The sequence below is a fragment of the Thamnophis elegans genome, chromosome 13, assembly GCF_009769535.1.
Source record: "Thamnophis elegans isolate rThaEle1 chromosome 13, rThaEle1.pri, whole genome shotgun sequence".
Classification (NCBI taxonomy): Eukaryota; Metazoa; Chordata; class Lepidosauria; order Squamata; family Colubridae; genus Thamnophis; species Thamnophis elegans.
In genome coordinates this window covers 47175687-47188735 of record NC_045553.1, presented here as the reverse complement: position 1 = coordinate 47188735, position 13049 = coordinate 47175687, and the positions used below count along the sequence as shown (strand labels likewise).

Below are 13049 nucleotides of genomic sequence, written 5' to 3'. Positions count from 1 at the left end.
GCAGCGTTCGTGTGTGAAGTGAGCGTGTGGTGAATCGGTGGCCAAAAATAAGTGAAATATTCAACTCATATTTGAGCAAAGCTCGTAGTCCTGTAACCTTATCCATGACACGTCCTTCAGCTCTCCCTGCAGAAGTACTGCCTGCATCTGCTGTGGACAACTGTGGAAGGAATCCTGAGGTCTGCCAGCCGAGCCCTCCTCCTTCAGAGAAAATACATTGGATCTGTCCTGACTGAGGCTTCCCAACAGCATGAAGCAGATTCCTTGTCCCGACAAAAAACCCTTTTGTTAATTTGCTGTGAATTCTGCTCATTGACACCCAGCAAAGTCTTTCAAAGGAGGATTTACGGTCACAGACCTTATCTGGCTTGGAGAGCTGCCAGGCCGATCTCTGCAGAACTTGGCATGGAGTTTTGGAGAGTTAGGAACCAATTAAGCGAACTAATTGTCTCCTGCAAACTCCACTCCCCTTTCGCTCCTCTTTTATTTCCTCTGGGAGGGGCTATTCATCATCCACCTGTGGTCTTACTCCCAAGTTGACTTTCTCTTTAGCTGTTCCCTTCGTCTGGCAACTCTGTGCACGCGCACACTGGGAATAGGCTCCAGCTGTTCTTCTGCCTCACTGATGTCTGACTCTGAAGGCAGCTGATAACTGTCAGACGGCTCTGGCCCCCTCTCTGCCTCCAACACAGAGCCCTCATCGGAGCCTTCCCCAGACTCCAGGACTGGCCCATCTTCCTCCCCAACCGCCTCACTGTCCGAATCAGCTCCCAGCTCTGCTGGAGGGCCACAACAGGGTCCGCCATCCAGATTGTGGCAAATCCAGGAGTCCAGCCCCACAGCTCATCAGGGGCTGGGACCTTCTTAATGCACAACCCATTCCTCCCACCAGAAAGATTTCTTGCCCACAATTCAGACACTTGGGACACAAAACGCAGTGGGCTGGTCATCAAGTTACAATTTTATTTCTGTACAAGCCTCCTTCCTAAGTGACCACGGTCCGTCCTTCCAGCTTTGCTTACACAGTAAACAAGCTGTTCAGTCCAAAACTGATAAAACCCAAAGGGGAAAAAAAACAAACACAAACGAAAATGGGAAAAAAAAAGAACCCCGTTCCCCCCAAACCAAGCGAAATAGTAACACTGAGAAAGGCTTAGCTAGCCGGACCCTTGAGGTCTGGGTTTACCCCTTCTGCCTGCCCTTTCGGGGGGTCCTGAGCATCCGCCTGGTTGAAATGGAGTGAAATATGCAAAGGGGAAGGGGCATGGGGGAGGGGAAGGTTGTGGGAAAGCAGGCCGTGAGAACAAGCAGAAGGGGGTCCTTTGGGTTGCAAACCAAGGTGCCCGCTAAAACTGACCTCAATGCTCTGCTTGATTCAAAACTGAGTTAAAAGTTGGCTCGGTGCTTTTTCAAAGCTTTGCGAGGGGTGGTGGATGAAAAGGGTGGGAGGTAATAAAAGAGGGGAGGGGGGTTTCTACCCAGCGAATGCTGCCTTGATTGCAAAACCGTCAAGGTGCTAACTCTAACTCTCAGCCCTTCAAGTAGTGCCGGCTTCGGAGGTGGGCTGAAAAGTTGACCCTGCGTGATGGGGGACGGAGAATAAATAAGAGGATTGGACGAGTTTGCAGATGCTGGCCAGCTGGCCCATCGAGGCCATCGCTCCCAAAGTGGCTCAACTCCCCCCCCCCCACAACACACGCACTCCAACGAGGTGCGTTTTGGCGACTCCGCGGAACGCATGCAGCAAGAACCGAAACGAAAACCGAAATCAAAAGCAAATCCTCGTTCTGGAAAGGCAGTGAAAAATTGTCCGAAGCGTTCCTGAATTAGGCCTCCGTCCCAGGACGAATGAGGGATGTGGCGAGGAAAAGTTGGGAGAGAGGAAAGCCGAGGGATTTGAGGCGGGGGTGTGTGTGTGGGTGTTTATACTTCTGCTGGTTGTGCCCTGGTGTCCCTTTCCGAAGGGCACTTGGATCCACTGAAAACACAATCCCTCTGCCTTTCGTCGGGATGCGTCTTAAGGCACAGTCGTGACAAGGAAACGGGTAGAATTGGATCCCGCGAGTCTCTGCTCTTTGCGATAAAGTCCGTAAAAATCCGTCCACGAATGCTTCCAGTTTGTAAAAAAACCGAAACCAACAGCAGCCCCCACCCCACCCAAAGAGATAGGACTCGAAGTCCTGCAGAAAAATCCCTCGCACAACCCCAACCGAGGAGGGTCGTGCGCAAGAGCTGTGCAAAAGAACCAAACACGCCTTGCCTGGATCGAAGATGCAAAATCAGATTCCGTTATACTTTATCTAGTTCTGCAACTGACGTCCGTCCGGCGTTGAACAGAGAGAAAACACCTCTGTGGCTCAGCTCCGACAAACCCCCACCCCCAAGGGATCACAGGTTGCTCCCCCCCCTCCTGGAAAGAGCAGCAGCTGTTTGTGGCTTATTGCACACCAAATTGTGGAAGGGGTATTGAGTGTGGGCGAACAAGGGGAGAAGGGAGGGAAGGAAAACATAGAAACCATCCCTGAGGACCTTCCCCCCCGCTCCCCGCGGAGCGATGGAGGTAGCGTGGAAGCTGCCCACCAAGGATGGTGTTTTCTCCCTGGTTTTCTCTGTCTCCAGTCCCATGCGTGAGAGAAAGTCATCCCGGTTAGAACCGGCAATTGTAGTTAACGCTTTATTAAAAGCATTTTCTTCCTCCCTCCCTCTCTTTCTCTCTCTCTCTCTTTTTTTGCTTTTGCTTGTTTTTTAGGAAAAAAGGAGGGGAAAAACCCAGTTTAGAAAAAAAATCCCTCAAGTCACCATTGTCCTGGGTCTCCACGTGCCCCCCCACCCCACCCCACCGGCCGCTCCCGATGCGTTTCTGAGCTGGTTTTCTTGGCTTGCGTCCCTCCTCCGGGATATTACGAGGACTCCTTTTTCGTGGGGGACGCGCGTTGGCAGAGCAAGGTAGGGGAGCGTGACCTGGGAGCTACATTCGGGAAGACGGGCTGGCCAGCTCATAGAAGAGGAGATAGGCGTCGCTGCTGCGGAGGTGGCCCAGGGAGATCGGTGTGACGCTGTGGGAAGGACAGAAACAGAAGTGTTAAGAGCAATAGCAGTAGCAGCTAGACTTATATACCGCTTCATAGGGCTTTCAGCCCTCTCTAAGGAGTTTACAGAGTCAGCATATCAGCCCCACTGTCTGGGTCCTCATTTCACCCACCTCTGAAGGATGGAAGGCTGAGTCAACCTTGAGCCGGTGAGATTTGAACCGCCGAACTGCAAGTAATAGTCAGCTGAAGTGGCCTGCAGTACTGCACCCTAATCACTGCGCCACCTCGGCTCCGGGCGGTAGACCCATCTGGGAAGGGCGGTAGACCCATCTGGGAAGGCGTGGGGTAGTGATGGCAAACGTTTTCGCTTCAGGTGCCAAAAGTACACACTTGGGTGCTATTGCACACACTTGCATGCCCACCCCCGTAATTTAATGCTCCCCCTGTGTTGTTCCCCCTGTGCATGCAAGCCTGACCCCCCCCCCCCCTGCGGCCTTGCGTAGCAGGGCGGTCCTTGATGGTCTCTGAGCTGGCTTGTTTTCTTGGAGACGTTTCATGATTCAACTAGGTAACATGATCAGAGTCCGAAAGTAGCAAACCCCACCCCCTTCTAGCACTGATGATATTACTGAGTTTGGTACTGAAACGTCTGCAAGAAAACAGCCAAGCTCAGAGAGCACCAAGGTCCCTACAGTCCTCCTCCACACTGCAAACCCCACTCCCTTCTAGCGCTGATGATGTTACCTAGTTGGGTCATCGAATGTCTGCAAGAAAACCACCAAGCTCAGAGAGCACCAAGGACTCCGCTTAGAAAATTAAGAACCAAGATCCATCTGTGCATACATTTGTCAGCCCTGCAATTATATTCCTTTTAGAATTTTGGCTTTCTTGGAGCCTGGGGAGGGTGAAAAGCCCCCCCCCGGTCCATTTTTCACCCCCCCCCCAGGCTCCAGAGGCCTTCTAGGAACCCGGGGAGGGCAAAAAAACGGCCTAACATGAAAACTGGAAGTCCGTTCTCGAACGTCCACTTTGCATGTTTGGGGAAGCGTCAGGAGGGCGAAAAATGGCCCAAAATGAAGGCGGAATGATGAGACGCAAACCGAGGCAGTCCTCGGCTTACGACCAGAATTGAGTTCAACATTTTTGTTGCTCAGCGAGACAGTTGTCCGAGTTAAGTTTCAAACCCCCCCTCCTCAGATGACCTTCTCTTGTTCGGGGAAAGAGTTGGGAGGGCGAACGGAGAGTCCGGTTTAGCGCCCGCTTACCGTGAGTCGTTAAAGGCGTTCCATTCTCCAGAGACAGGACTTTTGCAGTAGGCTGTGTAATGGCCACCCATGGTGGTCCCACTGTGGTTGGAGATGGCGTAGAGGTTGTAAATTGCGTGATCTGGAAACGGAAGAGGCAAATTACCGCCAGGGGAGACTTTCGTTAACTTCTAGCTGTGCAAAAGCCAGAAGCGGCCTCCATCGGAAGCATGCCGTGGCCCTCCTCTTTTTTTCCACACACACACACAGGTCCGCAGAAAATCCCCCCTCCATGAAAGTGGCTCCTGGCATCCAAACGTTTGGGGGTTGCTGGCCTACATGACCCCCCCACACCCACACCCACACCCACATCACCCTGGCTGGTTCTCCCCAACCCTGCAGGCGATACTCACTGCAATTCTGAGAGGCAAATTCCCGTAGATCCAGATCCTTAAGTGGGAAATTGACAAAAGTGGTGAGTTTGCTGGATCGCATCCTGGCTTCGGAGAAACGTTTCAGGTCTGGGCGAGGAATTAAGGAAAAAGGGGGGAGGGCCAAATGGTTCCCACGAGTGAAGGAGTTTTGTTTATTTTATCATCATCATCATCATCATCATCATCATCATCATCATCATCATCATCTTTAAACAACCCCATGTTCCCTTGTGGGGTGGAATCTGGGCAACTGAATGTAGCTGGCAGACTGTTTCCATGGCCAGATGCCCTTCCTGTTGCCAATGCGGAGTTTTGTTCAGCAGATATATTCTTCAACTCACAGCCTCCTGATTGTGAGGCGAGAGCTCCACCTCTAGGCCACCACATCACTTATTTATTTATTTATTTATTTATTTAATACCCCACATTTATTATTGTTACAAATAACTCAAGGCATCAAACATATGCAACACAATTTCCTCCTGCTCTTTTCCCCACAACAACAACAACAACAACAACAACCCTGTAAAGTGGGAGAGAGGAGGACTAGCCCAAAGTCACCCAGCCAGCTTTCATGGCTAAGGCAAAACTTGAACTCGGGATCTCCTCCTTTCTAGCCTAGCGCCTTAACCGCCAAAAAAAAAGTAAAGCAAAAAGGTTGAGGCTGTAATTTGTGTGTGTGTGTGTGTGTGTGTGTATACACGTTCTACTGCACTGAAAAAAGTCTGCATTCTCAAATCCAAGAGGACTAGGAGCTTGAAATAATAAGCTAAGTCCTCCGCAGGCTGGATTTTGGACCCAGTAAAATTGTCTGCACCCGACAGATGCTGATGGACACCTGTCAAGTCACCACACACCTGTTCTGATCTAGCCCCCCCCCCCCAAGGGCATGAAGCAGACTCCTGCTCCCGACAAAAACCCCTTTTATTAATTGAGTGTGAATTCTGCTCATTCACATCCAGCAAAGGGAGGATTTACAGTCACAGACCTTATCTGGCTTGGAAAGCTGCCAGGCTGAGTTTTGCAAGGAGCCTCAGAGAGTCACGAACCAATGAAGAGAACTAATTGCCTTCTGCAAACTCCACTCCCCTTTCACTCCTCTTTTATTCCCTCTGGGAGGGGCCATTCACCGTCCACCTGTGGCCTTACTCCCAAGTCGACCCCTGTTCTTTAGCCGTTCCCTTCGTCTGGCAGCTCTGCACATGCGCACACTGGGAACAGGCTCCAGCTGTTCTTCTGCCTCACTGAGGTCTGACTCCAAAGGCAGCTGATAACTGGCATATGGCTCTGGCCCCCTTCTCTGCCTCCGACACAGAGTCATCATCAGAGCCTTCCCCAGACTCCAGGACTGGCCCAGGTTCCTCCCCAACCTCCTCACTGTCCGAGTCTGCTGCCAGCTCCACTGACCGGCCACAAGAGCATCCACCTGTGAGGTCTACTTGCTATGGGTCCTCCCACAGTGGTTGGATACGAGATGGGCGCCAAATAAATCCCACAAATAAATAAATAGCCGAGGCCAAATCCTCTGGAGAAGAAGGAAAGGATACGTAAAACCAGGATCTTGGGAAAACGTTGGATGCTGAACTTCTTCATGCATTTCGTCCTCGCTTTGCAATGGAAGCAGGTCTGCAGGGAGAAAGGACAACCAGGGTTTAGGAGGGGAGCACTGGAGATGAAGGGAGCGCAGCTTAGCGCACGAACATTGTTAGGAAAGGCAGACATGGGACATGTGGTCCCATCTGGGGGAAAAAGAGTACAAGATCAGCTGAAAGGGCCGAGTTAAACACAAGGGCAACCAGTGGCACACTAGAGAGGCCAGCTTTCACTGAGGGGAAAAAAAATACCCTTATTTTTACAGAAGAATCTGACGTGGGCAGGTCCAGATGAACAAAGTTGGAAGGGACCTTGTAGGTCATCTAGTCCAACCCCCTGCCCAAGCAGGGGACCCTACACCATTTCTGACTAATGGCAGTCCAATCTCTTCTCGAAAGCCTCCAGTGATGAAGCTCCCACAACTTCTGAAGGCAACTTCTGTTCCATGGGTTGATTGTTCTCACTGTCAGAAAATTCCTCCTTATTTCCAGGTTGAATCTCTCCTTGGTCAGTTTCCAACCATTCTTCCTTGCCTGGCTTTCAAGTGCTTTGGAAAATAGCTTGACCCCCTCCTCTTTGGCAGCTCCTCAAATATTGGAAGGCTGCTCTCCTGTCTCCCCTGGTCCTTCTCTTCCCTAGACTAGCCAGGCCCAGTTCCTGCAACTGTTCGTTGTATGTTTTAGCCTCCAGTCCTCGAAAATCTTATGATCCTTAAAAAAAAATCATAAGCAACTTCGTTTTGTGCAAAACTCCAAACCAGAATATTTTTTTAAAAAAAGTCCACCCGGTGGTTGAGTTTTGAAATCTGGGGCTTAAAAACATTTCGAATAAGAGAAGTGAACTGCATGTGCAGAAACCTGACAGATGAGGTTTTTTTCTTGCACCTTCCTCCCAATCTGGACTTACGGGTTTCTCGTCTCCATCCAGTACATCTTCCTTGGTGAAGAGCCGCATGCAGTCGATCAAGTTCACCTCGCCGTAGCTTTTCTGAAGAAGGAGAAGGAGGAGGAATAAAGAGAGAGAGAGGAGAGAGAAGGGGAGAGAGGAGAGGGAGAAGAAGGGGAAGAGAGAAGAGAGAGGAGAGAGAGAGAGAGAGAAAGAAGAGAGAGGAGAGGGAGAAGAAGGAGAAGAGAGGAGAGAAGAGAGAGGAGAGAGAGAGAGAGAAGACAGAAAGAAGAGAGAGGAGAGAAGAGAGAAGAGAGAGAGAGGAGAGAGAGAGAGAAGGGGAGAGAGGAGAGGGAGAAGAAGGAGAAGAGAGGAGAGAAGAGAGAGGAGAGAGAGAGAGAGAAGACAGAAGAGAGAGAGGAGAGAAGAGAGAGAAGAGAGAGGGGAGAGAGAGAGAAGGGGAGAGAGGAGAGGGAGAAGAAGGAGAAGAGAGGAGAGAAGAGAGAGGAGAGAGAGAGAAGACAGAAGAGAGAGAGAGGAGAGAAGAGAGAGAAGAGAGAGAGAGAGGGGAGAGAGAGAAGGGGAGAGAGGAGAGGGAGAAGAAGGAGAAGAGAGGAGAGAAGAGAGAGGGGAGAGAAGAGGGAGAAGAGAGTAGAGAGATGAGGAAGAGGGAGGGAGATGGAGGGAGGGAGAAGAGAGAGGAGAGAAAAGAGAGAGAGAGGGGAGAGAGAGAGAAGAGAGAGAGGAGAAAAGAGGGAGAGGGAGAAGAGAGAGAGATGGGGGGAGAGAGAAGAGAGATCCAAGAGATTAGATCACCAACGCAAGAAGGGGCACATCTGGGGTCAACAGGAACCCAACGGGGGTCCCAGGGCGCGGAAGGTTACCTTGGCAATGGGCAGGGACAGATCCCAGAAAGGGTCAAAGGCAGTGGAACAGTAGCCGCAAGAACTGCAGGTCAAGGAGCTCTTGAGTTGCCCAACAAAGAGATCTAAAGGAAGAGAAGACGGGGAACATGAAGTTGGAGACCAAGCAGGCTTCCTATGCACATAGGAGACGGACTTTCCTCCTGCCTGGACGCTTGAAGAGATGCTTCGCGTCATCCGAGAACGAGAACAGAGGATCTGATGTCATGGCTGGGTTATCTCAACCTTCTTAGTCACCAACCAGCCAACTTGCTTTTGACCTCATTTGTTGTGCAAGAGCACGATAATGTTGTTCACCGACGCTTCTCCGCGTAGGAGTCACCCATGATCCAGTTACGTGGGTAGGTGTTTCTGCGCAACAGTGACGGCAGTTTTTGAAAAGTGAGTTTTAGAAAGAAGCTTCAAAGTCTTGACTGGGGTTGAATCCAGAGGCGGGTTGCTACTGGCATTACTGCCGGTTCAGCGTGCAAAAAAATTTGTGCTCGCGTGCACACCAGATGTGTGCATGCATGCGCATTTGCATATAAAAAGGTCTGCACATGCGCACGACGTTAGAAAAGGGGAAAAATTGCATTTTTGCAATGAAGATTGTTCTGTGCATGCGCAGAACTGAATATCAAGATGGCGCTGCCGAGGATAGAACCAGTTTGGGAGCATGTCCGGCTGAGTTACTACCTACTGGTCCGAACCGGTCCGAACCGGTAGGAACTCACCTCTGGTTAGATCTCAACTCCCTACTTCTCAAGGCTTTCTGAAGCTTCTCTTCCCAGCGCCTAGATCTGAGCATGGTGGAAATCCCTTCTACGTTTGTACAAAATCAGCCGAGGAATTTCAGAGCGCATGAAAGGTTCCTTGATCTCTGTGGTGGCTGATTCCCAAACCAATTTGGGCTCCCAGTTTAGTGGCTGGGAAGCCAAGAGGTGAATGAGCCACGAATTCAACACAGCTTCTTCTGTGGCCCTCAATTGACTAGGCCAGGGATGGCAAACCTTTTCGGCACTGAATGTCCAAACCAGAACGCGCGTGAATGCATGTTCATGTGCATGCGCCGGAGTGCCAGCTGGTCTTACCAGTTGTGCATAACTGTTTTTGGGCCGTTTTCAACTATTTTGGGGGATGTTTGCAGGCCATTTTCAGGTCCAAGAAACAACCTGAAAACAGTCCGGAAACAGCCTGAAAACATCCGGAAAAATACTATCAAGTGGCATAGGAAGGGAGGAGAATTCCATGCATACTTTTGGCTAGAGTCAGGTCTCATATTCAACTGGCATGTGAATGCTCATGTCCATAACCTGCCATAGCTTCATGTTGGTGAATGTGAGTTATGACCAAGGCAGAGGGGAGGGGACACAGGGGTAAAGTTCAGACGCCATTAAGTGTAAATCAGTTTTGGCTCAGCAGAAGTACATGCCAGAAGATTGATCCTAATAAATGAATGGATTTCTTTTGAACTTTGTCTCGAGGCTCATGAATTAATTAGGTCATCTTCTGGGAGCTTCACACTAGCACTGAATGAACAAAGTTTGGCCATTGGAAAGGTCAAAATATTTTCTAAAACGTTTGCATGGGTTCTGTCGGTCAAATGGGGGTCCAGCATTAGGTGGAGTCATACATTAAAAAGAGAAAAAAAAAGTTGATCATTAATGGATTTGATTTAATTACTGGGGGGAAAAAACAACAACCCCACACTTGGCTGAAATTGAAATGCTGCTTTGAAATATCCAAGGAAGTTTTAACAAAATGACAATGAAAAAGCCCCGTTAACAATGTTTATTCAGGGTTCTATAAATATCAACAATTCAATGAACAAATTGAAGGAACAGTTGCCCTTCCTGGCTTTGATCCGGAATCATCAAGACCAGAACTGACCTCGTGCACATTTGAAAAGGAAAAGAAACCGAAAGTGGCAACCTTGAACAAAAAGGGAACTGACTCTTTAAGCCAGTTTTTAAAGAGGCAGCTATGCTGATTTGGGTCAATGCCATTGGGGTGTTTCTGAAGATTTCACCACTTTTGAAAACCACAATCAACAAGGAAATGACGCTGTTGACTGTTATGGTAATGTAAGTCAACATTTTGTTCTGACCGAGGCTTCCTGAGAGCATGAAGCAAACTCCTTGTCCCGACAAAAAAAACCTTTTATTAATTTCCTGTGAATTCTGCTCCTTCACATCCAGCAAAGTCTTTCGAGGGAGGATTTACAGTCACAGACCTTATCTGGCTTGGAGAGCTGCCAGGCCAATCTCTGCAGAACTTGGCAAGGAGCCTCGGAGAGTCACGAACCAATGAAGTGAACTAATTGTCTCCTGCAAACTCCACTCCCCTTTCGCTCCTCTTTTATTTCCTCTGGGAGGGGCCTCTCATCGTCCACCTGTGGCCTTACTCCCAAGTCGACCCCTGTTCTTTAGCAGTTCCCTTCGTCTGGCAACTCTGCGCATGCACACACTGGGAACAGGCTCCAGCTGTTCGTCTGCCTCACTGATGTCTGACTCCGAAGACAGCTAATAACTGCCAGATGGCCCTGCCCCCCCCCTCTGCCTCCAACACAGAGCCCTCGTCCGAGCCTTCCATAGACTCCAGGACTGGTCCATGTTCCTCCCCAACCTCCTCACTGTCTGAATTCCCAGTGTGTGCATGCGCAGAGTTGCCAGACGAAGGGAACAGCTAAAGAACAGGGGTCGACTTGGGAGTAAGACCAGAGGTGGACGATGAGAGGCCCCTCTCAGAGGAAATAAAAGAGGAGCGAAAGCGGAGTGGAGTTTGCAGGAGACAATTAGTTCTCTTCATTGGTTTCTGACTCTCCAAGACTCCTTGCCAAGTTTTGCAAATCTCGGCCTGGCAGCTCTCCAAGTCAGATAAGGTCTGTGACCGTAAATCCTCCCTTGAAAGACTTTACTGGATGGGAATGAGCAGAATTCACAGGAAATTAATAAAAGGGTTTTTTTGTCGGGACCAGGAGTTTGCTTCAGGGTCTCGGGAAGCCTTAGTCACAAAAGGAAGCCCACTCCTCTTAAAGCATGTTGAGGAGGGAATTCTGGGAACTGAAATCCCTCCATCTTAAAGTCGCCAAGGTTGAGACCTCCTGTCTCAACCAAAATCTTTTTGGACCCCCCCACCAGATGCTCACCCCCAATCCGACTGTCTTCTCTCGCAGTGTATCTCATCCACATCTGCCTCCCTTTCTCGTCGTCCCTGTCGGAAGACACATGCAAGAGAGAGAAGGTGAAGAGGTTTTCCCAGCCGAGATCAGCATCCGATTCTAGAGGGGCTTTTCCAAGAGGCCAGTGGGCTTCCTCCAGGAACCAGTGGCGCTTCAGATTGGGATGCAAGATAATGCAGTTTCCTCTCCAACAGGGAAGGGACAAATGGGGCAGGAAAAAAAACATTCCTGCAGAAAGCAAAGCTCCAACTTCTCCAGGAATAAGAATAAGAGCTGAAGAAGCTTCTTGGATGAGAAGCGAAACACCTTTAAAGAAAAAAACAGAAGGCCCAGTTGCCTCTTGAAAAATCACCTTTGGGACAACCAGGACCTGGATGACAGAGAATCTCTACAAACTCCTTATTTCCTCCCTCTCTCCTTCCTTCCTTCCTTCCTTCCTTCCTTCCTTCCTTCCTTCCTTCCTTCCTTCCTTCCTTCCTTCTCTTCCAGTGGTTAGAATACAGTATTGCAGGCAAACTCTGCCCGGGAGCCGAGGTGGCGCAGTGGTTAGAGTGCAGTACTGCAGGCCACTTCAGCTGACTGTTATCTGCAGTTCAGCGGTTCTAATCTCACCGGCTCAAGGTTGACTCAGCCTTCCATCCTTCCGAGGTGGGTGAAATGAGGACCCGGATTGTTGTTGGGGGCGATATGCTGACTCTGTAAACCGCTTAGAGAGGGCTGAAAGCCCTATGAAGCGGTATATAAGTCTAACTGCTATTGCTATTGCTATTCCCTGGTTTCTATCACTTATCCTAGCCGAGGTGGCGCAGTGGTTAGAGTGCAGTACTGCAGGCTACTTCAGCTGACTGCAGTTCTGCAGTTCGGCTGTTCAAATCTCACCGGCTCAGGGTTGACTCAGCCTTCCATCCTTCCGAGGTGGGTAAAATGAGGACCCGGATTGTTGTTGGGGGCGATATGCTGACTCTGTAAACCACTTAGAGAGGGCTAAAAGCCCTATGAAGCGGTATATAAGTCTAACTGCTATTGCTACTTCCAGAAGTGCAATCCTGACCAACTCAAGGTTGACTCAGCCTTCCATCCTTCAGAGGTGTGTAAAATGAGGACCTAGATTGTTTTGTGGGGGGGAGCAAGAGGCTGACTCTGTAAACTGCTTAGAGAGGGCTGTGAAGCACTGTAAAGCGGCATATAAGTCTAAGGGCTATGGCTGTTGTGCTTGAACCCAAACTGGCTCTCCATCTCACTGGGCCACCCCGATCTTTCTTTGGGCACCCAGCCCCATAGATGGACCTTCTCAAGCACCAGCCTGTTCAGTCCAGACCAGACCAGGGACATCGGGGTCTGGTGGTCTCCAGTCTCCTTTCCCCACCCCCACCCCCCAAAAAACCCCAACTATCCCAGGGCTCCGATTCTGCTGGGACTCACGCTAGATGGTCCAGGTTGTCATTGTTGCCTTTGGGACGGACCAACACTCGGTTCACTTCGCTGTGGAGCCCGTCGAGAAGGAAGCGCAGGAACTCCTGGGCGTCCTGCTGGCTGCGGGAGAGGAAGGACAGGTGTCAATCTAAGCCCCGGGAGAAGGAGGTGCCAGTTAGGCCCCACCCAAGGAGCCTGGGAGAAGAAGTCTTGAAGAAGAGGAAGCCGACTCTCGTCCTCCCCTCCTATCCTTCTGCAGGGAGGGGAGGGAGCTTATTGATTTATTTTAAGGTATTAAAATTAGAGGACAAAGCGATACAGGGTGGTTAGGACAGATTATTGGCAGAAGGAACGGAGGGGAGGGT

At 50.1% G+C, this 13049-nt stretch overlaps 1 protein-coding gene across 1 annotated transcript in view; it reads right to left on the bottom strand.

The window, feature by feature from the left end:
• Positions 1-942: 942 nt before the first annotated feature.
• The window catches only part of USP2 (ubiquitin specific peptidase 2), a 197469-nt gene continuing 185362 nt past the window's right edge, over positions 943-13049 (bottom strand). Inside the window, exons 2-9 of the mRNA XM_032228775.1 lie at positions 12694-12804; positions 11239-11303; positions 8073-8176; positions 7210-7290; positions 6258-6336; positions 4690-4797; positions 4298-4418; positions 943-3056 (exon numbers count right to left, since the gene is read on the bottom strand). Of these exons, the coding sequence (XP_032084666.1) occupies positions 2969-3056; positions 4298-4418; positions 4690-4797; positions 6258-6336; positions 7210-7290; positions 8073-8176; positions 11239-11303; positions 12694-12804 (757 nt within the window). The 3' untranslated portion in view covers positions 943-2968. The remainder of the gene's footprint in view (positions 3057-4297; positions 4419-4689; positions 4798-6257; positions 6337-7209; positions 7291-8072; positions 8177-11238; positions 11304-12693; positions 12805-13049) is intronic.